Here is a 20,185-nt window from a genome sequence, read left to right as displayed (position 1 = left end):
TACTTTTTAACTATTTTATACGGCTGTCGTCACTTAGCCCGAGGGTACATTAAGTAAATTCGAGGCTCTCTGCACGACGTATAAGCATTATATTCAATATGTATTAAGTTGAGATTAGCTTACATTGGGCATTGAGCTATAGCCTATAAATCATTCATGCGATCTAACATGTATTTCACGGATTACTGTAATATATGACTAGGTAGATTGCCCTCTATGATCTGACAACTAGGGATACTGACGACCGCTTGAAGTGGTTGAAATCTAAAAAGGCAAAAAATCGGCTCCGATGCTCAACGGCTGTGTAACTAACCAGGAAATGCTCAGATAAAAGAGAGAGATAGATTGCACTCTAATCTAACGAATGCTCGAGTTTATTAACACTGAATAAAACCGAACATCTTTTGGCCAAATTCATGTCTAAAATTTCAAAAATGGTGGTTTTGGGCAAGTATATCTAAAACTATAACGCGGTTTCTAATATGTAGTGAAAACCGAAGTTTCATCTAAAAATCTGTTTTTACTAGATTTTATTAGACTAAAGTTTGCAATAAAACGTTTTCTAAAAAAACGTCTCAAATTTTATTGGAGCTATTCATTGAGCTGAATTTTGTCAATTTGAAGTTTAGTCATAACGGTTACCGAACCCACAAGTAATCTTAAAAATTCTATATTGAAACTTATTGAGTGATAAAGCTATTATCACTCAATAAGTTTCAATTTTCTGTGACAGTTCGAGAGTTAACATTCCGAAAGTTAGATATTACTTACTCTGTGCTGTCCGTCGTAATACTTTACCAATAATCACTCATGCGGCTTGAACGTAGGTATATAGCCGGCAATATACACGAGTATACCTGCTCGTAATTGGACTGATTACTGATTGAATGTATTAATGCTCTGTTAATGAACCATTTTGGGAAATATTTTTTTGTGATGAGATGTAACCGAGTTTTTGTTTTTTTTTGGATTTAAATCAAATGTTATGTTTATCAATAAGTGTAGTTTACGTTTAATTTCGGTATAAATGCTTTGACTTTTCATTATAATAAAATCGAATTATACCTCTATAATTAAACACTAGTGCATAGTGCATCAGATACAACAAATTTGTACAACGCAGACCAAAGCTAGCCTGGACTGTAATACTCTCTAATCTAGGCAATTTTTAACTGGAAAATCCAGGTTTTTAACGAGATTTAGTACGATTTTTTGTATCGGGTATAAACGGATTTTCGATAGAGCTCAACGCTTTTAGTGACACTTTTGTTTTTAGGTTACATGGTTCAAAAAAGGCAACGCGAAGATTGTATATACCTATTTAATTATTACACAGATTGTATATACCTAGTTAATTATTAACTGTGTAAATTATTACACAGTGTAATTTAATTATTTAATTTGCTTTATGATTTTGTTCAATTTCAACAATTGTTTATTACAATTTTACTAACGGCCCGGCCCGGCTTCGCTCGGGTAAAACCATAATAAATTACACACCTATCTCGGGAATCACACTATTAAAAAAACCAGTAAAAATAAATTGCCTAGTTTTAAAGAACTATAGTAGTCATAAATAGAGACAGACAGACAGACTGCCTGGAAGTGACTTTATTTTATAATCTGTAATGATGTAATAAAATATTCAGAGAATAAGGACGACATAAATATGTTTAGTTTTATTTTAAATAGTTTTCGATAGAAAATTACTTAAATTTTCTATCGAAAACTATTTAAAAAGGCGATGGCCGCTCGTAGATAGATCTATTTTTAAAATTTAAAGTTCGTTCGGAGCGTCACAGTCGAGGATGAAAGCAGGCACACCCAAAAATGAAAGAAAGACTTTAACAGTATATTTTATTACTCTGTTATATTAAAATATATATGCTGTTATCAATCCTTGTTTCGTGGAATAACGTCCAAATATTTCTCGAAGCATTTTATTGCCTCCTTCCAAGGTCCATTAGCTAAGCAGGCCGAAACTAATGTAGCTGAAACATTTATTTATGCACATATACATTTATAAATGTTATATACTAACTTCAAATAATCGAATATTTTGGTTCAGATTCAAATAAAAATAAATAAAGTTATATATCTTTCAAAGTTTATTTTATTTATTGATTATATTAACATTGGTAAGTTTTAAAATACATATGTTTATTATATTCCTAACACTTTGAAACTATATGCGAACGATAAATAAGAGAAAATTCTCCACGAGGAAAAGTACCCATTTACCCAAATCATTTAAAATTGTTTTTTTTTGCTGAGAACATTCAATGGCCAGTGTGTAATATATTTTATCAGCAATGTCTATTCCTAATATCCATATAAATTTTTCTTACTCGTATTCGTCGAAGAAAATAAAGCAAATTATTCATAACGGCAGACAGATAAGAATGAGAAGCGTCGAATAAATCTCCGTTCAGTGTGCACCCGTATTGAGCAGAGTCCATTTGATTGTGTGCCGGGTCCCTTAGGTACTCAGCGACCTTAGATAAAAGAAGGGAGGAGATAATATAATATAATAACTTTTTTACACATCATTCAGATATAATAGTTATCTGATTAAATTAGATTTTTTTATATTGTGATATTGTTTTGGCCCAATTCTGCATGATATAAACATAATTTCCTAAAACCCCTGAATAATTTCTTCTATAATATTGCTAAGACAGTCCAATAAATAATATTACATATCCAATAAATAATAATATTACAGACAGTGAATAATATTATAATATAATCAACAACTATAGTTAATAATTTATGTATTTCATTTTAAAACGTTGTAAACTAATATGCATATTTGTATCTTTTTCTTATTCTCGTACTATGCTTACTATTATGTATATTGCTCAGGTATATACATATATACCTGAGCAATAAAATGTTATTGCTTAAGTATTAATCAATAAGCAATAGAATTTTACTTATTGATGAAACGTTATTAGTTAATATCACGAACGAGTACTGCGAAGTATAACTTTGAGTGAGGCTAAAAAGTTTTTTATATTTGCACTAATCTCTCTAATTCCGTTGTCTATGGAGTGCTGCTATAAAACGGAATGAGTGGTCTTGCTTCTACATCTTATTCGCGATAAGGTCACGACGTTAATTCGAAGGATAGCGAAGCTAAAATAAAGTTAGCTTTCTTTACAGTCGGGGTTTTCTTAAGTTCAGTCAGTAGATAAATTTCACATGTATTCTAAGTTTTATTATCCCTATAATAAAGTACAAAAAATTTAAGATCAAATATTGCTTTTAATTTTCAAGTCATCGTTCATATTTAGCTATAGATCAACAAAAAAAAAAATATATATATATATATATATATATATATATATATATATATATATATATATATATATATATATATATATATATATAGGGCATTTCAACATGCCGCCGAAGTCGATCCTTCATTATTTCATTTAGAATTCCAATATGTAATTCCAGTATTAAACGTATCTTATTATTCCTAACTATAATATTGATGTGATGACGTCGTCTTGTAAATATTTTTTAATTATATAGATGAATAATTACAACGTTTAATTAATTGTCGCGGGTAACACCGCGGGGTGCAGCTAGTATGGAGTATGTTAGAGTAGTATAAATAAAGTAACAGATAGGTATTGACTGCTGACTGGTTTAAACGTTAAATTTAGCCAAGAGCGATCTGAAAAACTACCATCCATCAAGAGATGAAAGTGTTTGCGTATGGCGATTCATCACGTTTGGAAAACGAGTTTTTGTATGGAGGAGTGACTGTGAGGCTGAACGGTTAGATGTAATACTGGAGTCTGTGTATAGATTCACCACCATAGTTATAAACAAAGAGAGGTAGTGTCTGTTTGTAATTGGAGAGTAGGATTGTCTTTGGTCATCCGCCATACTATATTTTGTGTTTAAATATAGCGTTATAGACACGTGTAACCAATAGTATATAACGAGCATATTATTCTGAAATGAAAGATATTTTTCTACTCTCCAATTAGAAACAGATACAGCCCATTGTTTTGGTAACGTGATAGTTTAATGTGATATCTGTAATATGATACATTAACTCGATATTTCTTTACATAATATTATACACTACAATTCTTAGAACTGTGTTCTGAAGCATTATTTCAATGTAAATTTTGGGATTAAGACACTAAAATTTTATAAATAAAAACATTTCATCACTTGAAAAACTACTCGAAAAAGTTTTAGCACTTTGATTTCAATCAATAAGTACATTTTATTTCTTTATTATTGACCTATGTTTTTAACCAACGACTATAAAAATGAGGAAGGTCGGAACTTAAATATATTTTTTATCATTTGAATGTTCATATTCATCATGAGCCATTTTAATGTTCCCACTGTTGGGACTGGCATTTCTTATAGATACATACACAATATAATATACATACATACATATTATGGATAAGGAGTATGGTATAAAATCAAAATGAAAGCATGCATAGCATAATGTTTACTAATATTTGTTTAAAGTGGCATAACATGAGCAAGGAAATAGTACAAACTCTCTTCAGTACATATTGGTGTAATCACATATTGGATCTGTTGATATTACGGCATATAATTTTGTCTCAACTTGTACTAAGCAAAGGTACAGTATGCGATCAAAGTAGCTTGCACTCTCAACTGTATAAACCTCAATGCGGTGGTAATAGTGGCGAAATTGTTGTAACGCCACGCATTATGACCTCTTTAGTCATATCGCGTGCGCGCTGGCATGATTTTTATTTCTTTCAGTCTAAATTCAAAATTTTAAATTATTGTTCCACTTGATATTTTGAAATCACATTTTGACTCATTAATTACCATAACGATATCGGCACGTATCACAAGTACGGTGTAGTAATAATAATAATAATATCTTAAATTATTTATAGTAGTAATAATATCTTAAATTATTTATAGACCCTTGAAGGGTCTGTATTTTACTTATCAATTATACTATTATACAACTACCCTACCACCTAACATTGTAATAAATTTAGATATGTTGATATGCTATTGACAGTACCAATAATTGATTGAAATAAAGTTTTAATGAGTTATTAAAATGGAATTTCTGTGAAACAAAAAACAGTAATCACGTTTCCCCGACAATACACGATTCAAGGAAATCGATAATGCCACCGATATAAATGCGTCCCGGTTGATTACCCACGCTTGGATTGCGCTAAGTGATTAGCTGACCATATTTTTTTCGAGGTATGTACATTTATAGACTTTATGCTTCAAATTTCACACATAACACAGTATTTAGGTCTAGACAAGGTACGGACAAATGCGTCCGGATTGATTGTAAGTGGAACGCCACCGATACTAATGGGTCTCGGCAGATTTCCCGCGTTAACTCGAAGCGCAGTCGATATTGAGTTGATTTATTTTTGCCATATACTATATTATGTTACAAAGTGTATGTATAACTGATTTTTACAATTATTTACGACCCTAGTGTACTATTATATAAATAACAAATAAAGATATTTGCGATTATGTATATATGCATTTTTTTTGTTTTTATTATTTGTGGTAGCATTCACCGCTCCTGCATTTCGTTATAAGTTGTCATTATGAGAAGTTGTCATTTCGAGAAGTTGGCATTTCGCGAAGTTGGCATTTCGAGAAGTTGACATTACGCGAAGTTGGCATTCCGAGAAGTTGGCATTTCGAGAAGTTGGCTATTTGCGAGCGGTTGGCATTTCGCGAAGTTGGCATTCTGAGCTGAAAGGAAGAAGAAGAAAACTCCACCTCGACATCATTAGTTGTTTTTGAAATGTCAAAACAAAAGCAAGATATCCTGACAAAGAAAAGAAGTATTTTTTACCACGCAAGTTGCCAATTACTACACATTTCCCAGAAATGGTAGATAAGTTTACATTATTCAATGCATTGGCTGAATGCGCCAGTGCCTTTCATTACGAGTTGAATTAGAAATGCCGTCAATGGCTTGGCAATGACATATAGTGAGGGTTGATCTACGCACTACTCTCTCTATGTAATGTAGCCTATTATTATGTGGGTTAAAATAGGTTTTAACATTTTTATTAAATATAGCTTAGCCCCGTAATTTTAATTTATCATCGTGTACTGAAAATGTAAATTTGAATTTAAAAAGTGTTGTATTTAATTAAAAGTACTATATGATTAATGTAATAATATTTTAAAAGCAACGTTTAGTATCATTTAACTGATTGTACTGCAGAATAGAATAGATATTAAACATAGTTTTGTACATCTAGGGCTCAATTATAATCTTTGTCATTGCCAAAATATTACACAAACCAACAAACAAACAAAAAAAAACGGAACATACATGGAACAAAATGAAAAAAAAAAAAAACAAACAAAATAGTGGGACAAACAAGAAAGATATATAAGTAATATTTAAACAAAATTCACGTAAAATGATTTATGCTGTGGGTTTCTCTCGGCAAAGGGTTCCAACCAGGCTATGTTGTCAAAGCCACTTGAGTAACTACAATGCTGGATTTCAATTGGCGATAAAAATTTGTGGGTGTGTGGTGCGTACACCGCGTAAAGCTATTACCGACATCGATGATGGTCACATACGCATTGTACTAGAGTCAGCCATGTGAGTGTATTGAATTAAATCAGAGCAAATATTTCTCCTAATTTAATGATGGTATTCATGAGTCGGTCTGACTGATACACAGATATGCAAAATTAATAACGGCAAGAATCAGAAATTATTTATTTCGTTATATACAATAGTAAACATTCGATGTATAACAGTTTTGCAAAACCATATTATGTAAAATTATTAAGTTGAGTGGAATCATAGATTCCAATTACCTATTTAAATACTACTATACTGTGTTTTTGTATTACTGTTAAAATTTTGTATGTTAATTATTTCTTTTCTGTTTTGGTGCAATAAAAAGTATTGTTTTGTGTTATAATACTATATAACATATATATATATATATATATATATATATATATATATATATATATATATATATATATATATATATATATATATATATATGTAAGATTCGGCACTACTTTTGTCTATATTTTAGTAGTAAGTATTTAGTTTCATTACTAGTTTAATGTACAATATATGAAAAAAACGATCTCATTTTTAGACATAACGTTATGGAACCCTAAAAATTCTACCTAAATAAAAAAATTTACCCCCAGAACGCAGCTAATTTGATTGCATTGTGAAAATATTACACCCCGAGGAGCAACTATATTATATTTATCTGTGGTTCAAAAACTAACGATAAACTAGTTTTTATCCAGTTGGTTAATAAAGGCTGCAAAGTGTTATGTAAGTATTTAATTTGTGATAAAGGTGAGTATTTTTTCTTTACTTTTATCAAACTTAATTTCGTATTGCAAACTGTTCTCATAAATATTTTCATTATTATCATATTCTACATGGAACTAGTCGTGGCCAGGGGATTCGCTCCCTCAGTACCTACTGGATACTAATGTGCTATTTCAGGAGCTTATTAACTTTCATAAAAATTGGTCAAGTAGGTTTCCTATGACTGCGAAAGTGCGATGCAATATACGTAGATTTTGAACACTTTGATGCAGGTTCTTTTTTAATAGATCAAGAACCTGCATCAAAGTATTCAAAATCTGATTGATTGCTGAGGATTAGGTGTATAATTTATTATGGTTTTACGAAAGCGAAACCGGGACGAGCCTCTAGTTTATAACATTAGTATCTGTAGTATTCTTTATAATATCTAAAGCTTCTGTGGTTTATATAGTTTGCGTGCTTCATGTTTCACACAATATGGATACAGAACTAGATATATGCAGAACATGCATATTATATCTAGGATTGTAGATGTTGTATAGAAACCGTAGACAACGATTGTTCAATCCATAGCTGGATGTTGATAGACCAATGAGCACTAAACCTCAATTGAATTAGTGTGCGATATCGGATGCATAGATACAATAACAGTTTAGATCTAGGTTTAGATCGATATAGTCTATGACCACGTAGTTACAGCTTTTAGATAGAATAGGTATATGTTTGCGAAAAGTTGAAAAGCATTTGTTATTGAAGTCGGTTAATGAAGACTAATTATTTCAAAATAAATAGGGTTCCCTTACGACATCTTTTAAAATTGATTCTAATTATAATTCAAGTTTTTGATCTTCCTAAGTTGATAAGGTTTTTTCGACAGTCTAAAATAATCAGGTTTATCAGCAAAAAATATCCTCGATTACTTTTTAGCCTTTTGTAATACTTTTGTAAGTCGATCAAGAGACTTAGTATTTTAATGAATAAGAGAGTTCACTTCTTACTATCTGCAGCGCACTGCTTCAACATGTTTATAGTTGTGTCGCAACAATTATCCTCTTTGTACATCAGAAGAATCCGCGATGCGCTTCGTCAACATTTTTACAAATGTTTTCGCAAAAGTACTATTATTTCAAACCAAGATTTCAACAATCCTACTTGCCTATAGATATGTTATAATATTCAATGTATATGAATATAGTTGTAATAAGATATCCATGGAAAGTAGCCGGAAACGCCTTTTTTACCAGTTCTAGATTTCGACAAACTTTAGTGGGTTCATCATACACTGCTGGTCTTTCATTGCGCTAAATAAAAGCACTAATACAAACTACGCGATGTTCATAAATTCGTTTCGGCATCTGTCCGAATTCGGCGACAGTGACAGGATCTGGCATTACCTTTGTGGCCAACCGACGACAATACCGTCTAATTTGTGGCCAACTCTGATTTATCTATTGAAAGTCAACATCTTGCGGCTTTGTTTGGTATAAAAGAATTGTTTTTATCAAAGTGTTTCAACGTTATTACGTTCTATTTATTCAATTAAATAAACAAAGTAACATTTATGACTGAATGAAATGTATGAATGAAAAGTTTACAAAAAATTAAAAAACAGGACAGCTGTCGACTATAAAGTTTAGTTTCATTTAAAGTTTTTTTATGCATATGTACAGTTGAATATACACATAAGTTGTGTATTAATACTTTTATGATCACATTCTTTGTGTGATTCTGAACGTTGTCATACAGCTAACTGGTAATGACTACTAATGATAAGCAGTAACGACACACTTGATAAAACGGTAAAATGAATGAAAAATAGTGCCAAATCAGAAAATCGTTGATCAAATATACCGGTAGATACGGCTAGTTATTATTCAGCACCGAGGGCGATGTAGAAATGCTTTCAACTCGGAAACTCTGCAAAATCAAATTTGTGACTCGTCTGAATTTTATATCTCCCTGACTGAATGCTATTACGGTTTGACATATCAACTGGCACCGTTTTCGCCTCAACGTCTATATTAGGAAAAGCAGTATAATTTCAGTGGTTTTTGCTCTGTCACCCTGCCTTTGTTTATTTTACAAGATTTTATTTAACTTTCAGTATGTCTGTCAGAGACCAGTCTTGCTGAATCAAAAATCCCGTTTCTTCTCTCCGTCTTTATTATCTAGGTGCGTTTCTGGTTATGTTTTGCGGCTGTGATACCTTGAAGCCCACAGTCTGCTAGATAATAACAATAAAAAGTTGCTTATTGGGGTCTTAACTATGTATATACCAAATTTCATCAAAATTGGTCCAGCAGTTTAGCCATGAAAGCGGTTCGCATTTATATAGTTAGTATGGATAGTATGGTAAGTTTTGTACACAGAAAATTTTCAATATTTAATCACAACTGCATTATTTTAATGTGTATCTTACCGTGTCTACGCAGCAGAATCTTATTTGCTTTTAATATTACAGTTAAGTTATGCTGTCGTTTCAAAAGAGTAGCTTACTCTTATTTATTGCGACGTTTTCATAACGGTAAATATGTTTACTTCTTCTAAATATTCTTCTATTAAATATTGCACATTAGTACTATAATAGACTTTGGTCTGGGATAGTGATGCAAAAAAAAACCATATTTGACCTTCAAAATCATCAAGAATAGGTACCTAGAATCGATAGCTCTGCCTTTGTCTATGTCACTATACGATAGTGGCTATCGATTTGCAACACGAATCTGCTATAGATAGATAGAAATATTCCTAATAAATCAGTAACATTGACATATTCAACAGAGTATGCTTAGATTTAATTTATACATTACATTTTTAACCAATATTAAACCATTAGGCTCTATAAAATGTATTACGTGACCGATTGAGAGGCATCATTCAAGCTAACTGAACGTTCATAACAAGTATCATAATAAAGGGCTTCATATATTTTTTGATATTAATATGATTTTTATTTATAGCAGGAGTTATTTTGTTATATGAAGTGTACATAGAATTTTACACTAAATAAATCCTCAGAGCTAGTCGTTCAAGGATTTCATCTCGGTGGCGAATTGCGGACCCGAGACAATTACTCGACGGACAGCCACCGGAATTAGCATAATATAATTAGTTACGAAAACAGTGAGAAAAAAATCACTGAGATGGTAAACGTAAAAGAAAAACAAAGCTTACTTCTAATGAGTTCTTGTTAACATAATTTTGTTGAAAATTTGGATAAATCTATTCAGATTAACTCTGAAATCACGGTGCTCGGGAGAAGAGCCGCTGTTTGGTGAGGTTCACCGTTAAATTTGACGTTGATTTTAATCACCGCTGACGTTTAGACAAAATTGCCTACTTTGCGTTTCTCTGCGCACGTTAAAGTTAACCCTTAGAAGTCTGACTTGCTTTATTGTAACTAGCTCTCAAATACGTTACATGTGTTGATTTCCCTTTATCCAATTTCGTAAACACACTTACTTAACCATATAAATAGCGCAATTTTTTAATCTCCATTTAATAACTAGTTGTGTAAGAAGACTTATTTTTCCACTATTGTCACTCTGAGAGAGTTACAAACGTAGACTAGCCAGTTCCAAGAGAAGATTTCCTTTTCTTTGTTTGGTAACTGCTTGCATAAGACTTGATCATCTTATGATGACAAGAGCTCCAGGGAGTTGTTACTTGCCTAGATATTGCGACGCTCGGCAGTCGAAACTTTCATAATAGCCAGTGCTGTAAGACTTTCATAAACAAAGTTGTTGTAAAGTCTGTCATAGACAAAGCCAACTTTACAAAACACTAGCAGTATAACTGATCAAGTAAAATTTTGTGATAAAAATATACTCTTTATGCTATTCTAATACAAACCTTACATTGATAGTGATATACTAATTTGTGAGTGCAAAATTATGATTTTTATACTTATATCAGTTTTCACTGAATATATATGTCCTTAGGGTTGCCAGTCAAAACTGATTACGCGACGACGCCTTCGCTAGTTTAGATAAGATCGCGTACTTTGCGTTTTTCTACGCAAGTTAAAATTAAGGCGAAAGTTGACTGGAGCAACCCACTCTAGTTAGGTTAGCAAAAATATTCATAGAAATATTTCTATTATATTTTTAATGGTGGACTGGAACCATTTATCTCCACAATAAGATGAACAAACTACATTCATATTGAAATATATTCAAGTTGGTTTATTATTCATACGCCAAAGTATTTCCGCAACAGGAATTCCCTTTTTCCTGCCCATCATTGTGGGAATGCGCTCCGAAGATAAATCTTTTTCAAGTTTAATGCAAAAATTGTGTTTACAGTCTTCAGGGGATCGGAACTTTAATTTTTTCCAGACTATACGCTTTCGATAGCTTTTCTCGACTCGACTTAGAGGCATACTCAAAACCTATACATATTGTACTTAAGATTTTTATTCGTAATGACTCAAATTTAAACTCAAAATTCTTTATTCAAGTTAAATAAATAATAAATAAATATATTAGGACAAATCACTCAGATTGAGCTAGGTCCAAAGTAAGTTCGAGACTTGTGTTATGGCATACTATCTCTACGATATTATTTTATAACAAATACATAATATCATATATCCAAGTCCAGGCCAATCAGAAAAAGATCATTTTCCATCAGGACCCGACCGGGGATCGAACCCGGGACCTCTCGGTTCAGTGGCAAGAACTTTACCACTGCGCCACCGAGGTCGTCAAACTTAGGATAATTGTACACTTTCTGACGAAGTATGTTGCGGATATTTCAAATTGTATTAAATAAATATTTGTATTGTAATTAAGACTTATTGAAATTATAAATTTATTTAAATCTAAGTATTAGCGCAGGTAAAGAAGAAGCGGCGCAACAAACTTCACCGCAGCCTTTTGTCCAAGGATGACGTCCTTGGAGTTGACGTCTTTCCAGACATCGATTACAGCAAACAAAGATGCTATAATCGATGTCTGTGATATGTGAGGTATCGATCAAGAGCTTTTTGTGATCTAACAAACTTTTATCTCTGTCAGAAAATTAAATATTGAATTGCTGTAATTAGTATATGAAGCATTGCATTAGTATATTGAATTGCTGTATTCAGTCTTTGAAGATAGTTAGTTGTTTATTAGTCCAGACTGGAAGGTACCCATCTTAATTTCTTTATTTCATCTTAATTTAATTAAAAAAATGTTATACTTAAAATGGCAATGTTAGATGAAAAAATCACGAAATTGAAATACTGGTTCCCTTAATTAGGTATTTCTTGTATAAATATGAAGATCCGACTTCCAAGATTTTCATTTCAGCAAAAAATCTGTCTTCACATGCGTCACAAGTTTCTTTACAATATTTTCCTTGGCACGGTAGTGAAGACTCCTATTGTATGTGTACACGAGCATGATACATGACGTCTAAAAAGCTACCGCTTTGTATACAATCTATAAGAAGCTTGTCTGCGTCTCGGTGGCTATCAATCTTTCCCATTTTGACACAATAGGTGCCAAGGTTAATACCCATATACTGGCGTTACGGTGGCGCAAACCATCAATCATTGGTTAGGTAAGCCTACCCTCTATTATTATATAAATTGCAAGGAATTTGATACCTTCTAAAAGTTAAATGATAAATATTTACAATTTGAATATATTTTTTATAACTAAATGTATAAGGAGAAAACGAAATTAGTATCAATACACATTATACGATAGTGATCTATCACAATAATCAGTAATGTGATATTGTTAATGAACTAATTTAACAAAGTATTTTTTTATTCATTTGTTGGAAGATAAACATCAGCACTTTGGTATTAATTAACTTTTAATTGCTCGTATTATATTTCAAAACAGTTACCACAGATAGTCACTTTTTGTATTTAGACACAAATAGAAGAATTTTATTGGATAGTCGAGCTAAAATAACGATGACTTTGAAAAAGACTACTCCAAAAGTTCACCCAGTTCAAGTTCAACGCCCAAAACAAAACAATCTCTTCTCTGAGACAAACGAGATAGTCGACGCAATCAAATTATTGGTTTACATTCAAACAACTCTTGGAATAAATCGTATATATATGTTAAAGTGTGGAAGATTCATAAAATTGTTTACTAAATTCTACAGCTTTATATTCGTAGGTTTGACTCTTGCACATTTAATAACCTACACGAATGAGAGTACTTCATATCTCGTCATACAGTACGTCTCCTGTGTGGAGTATATTCTCCTTATCTTCAACTCTGTGATGTTTCAGAAAAATACATTCGAATACCTAATTGAAAATATGAAAACGTTCGACGACATTTTGAATATTAACGAAGACATGAATATTTTTTATTCGAACAAACGTGGTTTACTCTGGATGAGTGTAACTCTACTATATAGTATTTTGGAGATTGTTGGTTTATTCTATATTATTTCTTTGACTGAATTCTATATCATTATACTAAGTACAATTACAATTATGGCTCATGATAGCGAGCTGGTATTGTTTTGTGGTATTATTAGAATGATATTAGCCAGAGTATGTATAATTAGAGCTCACGTAGAAAAGAAGTATGGAGAAAAAGATGGTACAAAATTAAACAAAGTGGACGCATTAACAAATAAAACTCAGCTTGATATAATGTCGATGCATCGAACATACGAGTTGTTGCACAAGTGCGCTGAACAGCTAAATTCTATTATAAGTTTGCCGGTAATAACTACATCATGTTAAATTTATCTACCTATAGCTTTTAAGTAAAGATAAAAAAGTATAATAGTAAAATAACAATGTAAGTTTTCGATTACCTTTTCAATAAAATACACATGTTTCGTACGACGACTGTTAATTGTTACTATTAACAATATTATAATGGTGAAAGGTTTAGGTTTCATACCACTTCTAAAACATACTTGCTAGAGTATTAAGGCAAATGAATATACTAATATACTAGGGAAATTTTGTTGCGCAACATGACGCGCTACACTCAATTTACGTGTTGCCGAAATGTTCCATAGTGTTTCGGGACATTATCCTATGTGACGCGGGACACGTTGCTTATTGCCCCTGTCATGGCGGCAGCACCAGCAGTGCCGTGTGCCATAAGTATACAGTGAAATTGATTATTTCGCCTTAAAAATGTGTACACACGACATTACAAAACCACTTAGCAACATTTGAAGGCTGTATTGTACTGAGATCGTAATACACGAAAGTCAACACTTCCAATTCAACAATTTGTCTACTTCTAGATAGTCTAAGGTTCTAAACTTGTTTCATAGTCCCTGTTTCATCATTGCATCCACCATCCATAATAAGCAAAAACAAAAGGAAAGGCGTTTTTTTGTTCCGAAGGATGTACGCAGTACTTATATCAATACAAGTTCTTCGGATAATATTTATGCAGCTCTAGTCCCGCGACATTGGGGACAAGTGTCCCCAAACCTCTTCACTTTGTTGCCGAGCGATATGTTGCGCAATTTATCCCCTAGTGTATTTGTTACCCCTAGTTGTACTTTTTTTAATTTTCAATTATCAGATTTCAAAGGTATTTTAACATAGTATTATAAAATTTGATAAAAAACGCTTCGGAAGACTAGTCTGCTCTCTCCTCTGTTACTGTATCCAATGATCTTCTTGCCGTTATATGAAATAATGGAAAAATGTTTATTGCAGATGATGATTTTGTTATTTTGCTCCGGGTTGACAACCACGATGCTGCTAAGGGACGTATTTATCGTAGTGCAATCTGATGATATTGATCAAACCGTAAGTAATATTATGCTAATGGGTAGTTACGTTAAACTTTTGCAAGTAAATTCGTTACATTGGGCTTTCATATTTTTTTAAAGAACATAAGTATATCATTATGTTTTAAAGGATTTTATGAGAATGATTTACTTTTTACTCTATACTCTCGTTTAAAATATGACTTTTTATTTGTAGCTAAAACTAACAATAATCTTATTCTGCATCGTCCGTTGCGGAAGGTATACTTTAATGGTGATAATACCTTGTTATTGTTCCACTGTGACAACAACAAGAGTGGCACGCATAAGAACCATACTTCATGATGCCGTCAACAGTGGTCGACTTGGTAAATATTCTATTCAACTATCATTTATACATATTAACTCGGAGGGTTGACGTCAGCAAGCGGACAGTTGTAAAATCATAGTTAAATCTTCAAATTTTAAGTTTATTTTTTTATGGTGACCGCGGGCTTCACTTCGACACGGCCCCGAACGTAACCGGAAATATTCAGAGATGAAAGAGAGAGTAAGATGAACTTCTGATAAAACAAAATAAGTGGGTCAGTTCTTTCAAGAAAAAATTTAACTAGGTAGCATAGCGTTTCAGTTTTATCGTCACATCGACGCAAAGTTGAAGAAAATACTGCATTTATTGAGAGCATAATAGTTTTAACTAAAATACATATTTTAATTTTAGATAAAATTGAAAAGCGACAAGTAAAGGCGTTTTTCTACTTGACCCGCGAGAAGGAATTCGCTTACGCTATCTGGGGCGTGATCAGGCTCAACATGTCTCTGCCGCTGAGCTACTTCAGCCTCTGCACTACCTACCTCGTTATCATTATACAGTTCTCCAAATTTATAGACTAAAATTGATTCTGTTCAAAGAATAACAATATTTAGTGATAATATTAGTGGTAACTAATGACTACTGCTTATGGAGTCAAATCGTAATACAGTAGTGTAGAAATTGTATATTGGATTTCTAGTCGTAGTTAAACATAAGCACGTATTTTTAAAACATTCTTTAATGTGTTCTACTAATATTATTAATGCGGAGGTTTGTGAGGATGTATGTGTGTATGTTTAACTGTAACTCTTTCACGAAAAATCTACTGGACGGATTTTAATGAAATTTGGCACACGGGTAGATTATAACCTGGAATAACGCTTACTCACTGGGTACTTTTGATGTCGGATTCACATGGGAGCAAAGCCCTGGGGTGCAGCTAGTACTTAATAATTGAAAAGGCATTTAATCAGAAATCGTTGTTAATAATTTTATCTAAGTGCAATTAAGATTATTATGATCTTTATCAACCAAGAAGGGTGTCACTTAGTTTGTCTAATGACCACATGATATTCATCGGCACTCCAATATTATAGGTTCAATTTGTTATTACAGCCTTGAAATATGAGTCAAAAATAAACTTTTTGGAAATGAAATAACTATGGTTCTGATAAAAAAGACGTTTAAAGTAACAGCAGTTGAAGTTAAAGCAACAAAACATAACAATCCTTTTGCTGAAGCAAAAAACGCATTTATTAAATTTATCGTGTATTACACTGCTTTGGAATAAATAGCACTTGTTATCTATCTGATAAATTGTGAAAAATTTGTATCATGGTTTTTAAAGATCTACAGTTTTATATTCATGATTCTGACTCTTTTATTTATGATGACTTACAAGATTGAAAGCACCTCTTTAATAGTAATTATAGAATTACTTATTATAGAATTACTTATGAGTCTATACTTGAAAATCAGAATAAAGTAGATCAAAGTTAATAAATCCACAAATGAAACTGTATTCGAACAGTTTACAAAGGCTACGAAAAATAGCCTCGAATTGTTAATGAAACTAAAACAAGTAACTTAATAATAATAATAAACTTAAGAAAAATAAGTTGCTACTATGAAATACCAATAAGCATAAAACTATGTACAAGTATATTTAGTGTAAATAGTACAAAAGCAATATGTGAATTGATATTAATCATTCAAGAATTGTTACTATAACAATTTCATATGCAATTGATAAAATTAACCTAGATCATCATAAAATATGTATTGTCAATTAATCATCGCCTAATGTCAATTTATTTAATGATTGCTAGATGTCGGCACTCCAATTCACAGGAATTAACTTAGAGTTACATTTGCTGTTACCGTCTTAAGTATTTTAGTCCAGAGAACATTTTACAGTTGCCTAACTATGGATTTAATAAAGAAGTCCCCGAAAGTAGCCTCAGTTGAAGTTAGACCAAAAAAACAAAATAATCCCATTGCTGAAAATAAAAATGTCATCAATATAATTAAATTGGTCTTGAATACTCAATTGATTTTTGGAATTAATCGTACTTATTTGCTAAAACGTGGAAGATTTGTATCGTGGGTTTCTAAGATGTATAGCATTGCTTTCATAATTTTGATACTTCTGCAAATGTTAACCTACAAGAGTGAAAGCGTTACTTATTATATTATTCAATACGTCTCCTGTTTTGAATTTATTTTTCTGGTTTTGAATTCCATGATTTTTCAAAGAAAAACTTTCGAATATTTAATTGAAAACATGAATATGTATGATGACATTTTAAACATTACTAAAGAAAATTTAAATATTATGCATCCAAAATTCAGATGCATAATATGGATATTTGTGACTCTGGCATTCAGTGCGATGGAATACCATATTGGATTATATATTACTGATTTTGATTACACTGAAATCTCTATGACTGTATTATGTACAATTACAATTATGGCTCATGATGGTGAGCTTTTATTATTTGTTTTATTATTAAGAATGGTATATGTTAGGGCGCAAATTATGAAAGCTCATGTAAAAAAGAAGTTTGGAAAGATAGACAGTAAAGAATTAAACAAAATGGATGCAATATCGAATAATACTCAACTCGACACTACGACGATGCATCGAACCTACAACTTGCTACATAAGTGCGCTGAACAACTCAACTCTATAATGAATTTACCGGTAATAAAAACGATAAGTTTATTAATACCGTCTGTTTTTAATATTATTGTAATAATGTAAGAGATTATATTTTCTTTCGGTCATATCATTCAATCATCATTGATGTGTTTTATTTTATTTCTCACTTTTAAGTGGGAGATAGATGGAGAAAATGCGTAACTAGATATATATTTTTTTATAATGTACAAAAGTTTTATGAGCGCAAAAACAATTTTGCATTTTTCCTGTCAGATTTTGGCATAAACTAGTTGAGTAAGCAAGATTAGTATAACTAAATTAAATATATCGCTTATTGCAGATGATGACATCACTATTTTGTTCAGGGATAGTAACTACAATGTTGTTGACGAATGTATTCATGATATTGCAAACGGATGTCATACGTTCCTCAGTAAGTATACAGCATATATCTGTTAACTAATAGTATAAAATATATGCAATAACGAAAGTCGACGTTATATCTTACAATGTTACAATTTAAGAAATAAGTGTGTTTCGTAACGATACTTTGTCCCACTTATACAAAAAAATTGTTTGAAATAAATCTAAAGTAGTGTCAGTTGTGCTTTGTCCCAAATCACGAGTACATTCAAACTATAGTCAACAAAAAAGTACTAATGATGTAAATGATTATTTTCAACGTTTTATTTATTTGCGTATTATAGACAAAGATTATTTATTTGTAAAAACATGAGTTTACATTTTTTTACAATGTGGTGTTAAAAGAAGAACTTAATTCTACATGTTTCACCGTCCACGGGTATGCAAATTTAAATGGAGAGCATGCTATTTATTTTTGAGAGCATGCTATCTATTTATTTTGTGGGACAAAACAAAATCGATCAAATAAAAGTACTTAACTAAATTTTTATCTGAGTCTATCATTTAAAAAATCGTTCAAATTATAACAACATTTATCAATCAGTAAGGACTTGAGGTGCTTTTTAAATAAATTTAAATTCTGATCTTTATATTGTTGTGGAATTATGTTATAAATTTTAGGTGCCATACAATACTTTTAGTGAGTAATTCCGTTTTAGAAGGGTGTAAACATAGTCTATAATAATTCTAGTCTATTATAATTATTAGTATATATTATTATAGTGCGTTATATATATATATATAAGGTGAAATCAATTGCAGTATCTAATTCCAGATAAAGCGACCTGTACTCGTATTCTGTTCAGTCCGTTGCATAAGGTATACCTTTATGGTCGTCGTACCTTGTTACTTCTCCACTGTGACTACAGCTTTAGTAACACAAATAAGGACCACGCTTCATGACGCCACCAATAGTGGAAGCCTTGGTAAGAAGTAAGAATTATTCTATTTTTACGATAAATCCTAAATATTAAATGGACAAATTTTAAATATTCGTCAGTAATTATATGAAATTGATCTAAGTGAGTATGCCCTCGGTAGACGGTACTGGCATTCCATGATTAAATGCATTTATCCCATATCGTGTAAGAAAACGTCAATCTCCATCCTGTATAAATGTGCGTTTTATTCCAGATAAAATTGAAAGGCGCAGAGTAAAGGCATTTTTCCAGTTGACCCGCGAGAAAGAGTTCGCGTACGCCCTCTGGGGCGTGATCAGACTCAACATGTCTCTCCCGCTGAGCTACTGCGGCCTTTGCACTACCTACCTCGTCATCGTTATACAGTTTTCCAAGTTTTTAGACTAAGTTCTATTGACGTTACAGTCGATTTCTAATGCTTTATCTACGAATATACATACATAGACGTAAAACATTTGTTTAGTTTAGAATTATTTACTTTTCCTCGTGTACATATTTGATATTATAATAAAAAAACGGAATATAATTTAATTCTATATAAATGAATTTCAGGTACACATAGGATAAAAAATTTATGCGACCAAGATTTTACTTCCATTCTTTTTTTAGAAGGGAAAATCACGCGACCGAAGCCTCGGGCAAAAACTAGTATCTTATAAAATTGATATTAGATATCTTATTATTATTAAATGGGAGCTGTCAATTAATCGACTTCGTCGATTAAGGTCAATTTAATTTATATTACATTAGATATAGATCAGCACTCCAATATTATGGAATACACTCTTCACTTAATTCACTACAACGGCATCAGTACTCTATTAAATAGGAAGCTTCAT

The 20,185-nt window shown here is 31.7% G+C and overlaps 2 protein-coding genes across 2 annotated transcripts; both read left to right on the top strand.

Annotated features, from left to right (window-relative positions):
- The first annotated feature begins 13,775 nt into the window (after positions 1 to 13,775).
- LOC128672602 (uncharacterized) lies at positions 13,776 to 15,922 on the top strand. The gene is made up of 4 exons (XM_053749853.2): positions 13,776 to 14,009; positions 14,973 to 15,065; positions 15,243 to 15,393; positions 15,747 to 15,922. The coding sequence occupies exons 1-4, from the start codon at positions 13,776 to 13,778 to the stop codon at positions 15,917 to 15,919; spliced, it is 651 nt and encodes a 216-aa protein (XP_053605828.1). The 3' UTR covers positions 15,920 to 15,922.
- Positions 15,923 to 17,265: 1,343 nt separating this feature from the next.
- Positions 17,266 to 19,863, top strand: LOC128672601 (uncharacterized). The gene is made up of 4 exons (XM_053749851.1): positions 17,266 to 18,045; positions 18,344 to 18,436; positions 19,202 to 19,352; positions 19,561 to 19,863. The coding sequence occupies exons 1-4, from the start codon at positions 17,266 to 17,268 to the stop codon at positions 19,731 to 19,733; spliced, it is 1,197 nt and encodes a 398-aa protein (XP_053605826.1). The 3' UTR covers positions 19,734 to 19,863.
- Positions 19,864 to 20,185: the final 322 nt, after the last annotated feature.

This window comes from Plodia interpunctella, chromosome 9 (genome assembly GCF_027563975.2).
Source record: "Plodia interpunctella isolate USDA-ARS_2022_Savannah chromosome 9, ilPloInte3.2, whole genome shotgun sequence".
Lineage (NCBI taxonomy): Eukaryota > Metazoa > Arthropoda > Insecta > Lepidoptera > Pyralidae > Plodia > Plodia interpunctella.
This window is presented reverse-complemented; position numbering and strand designations above follow the sequence as displayed.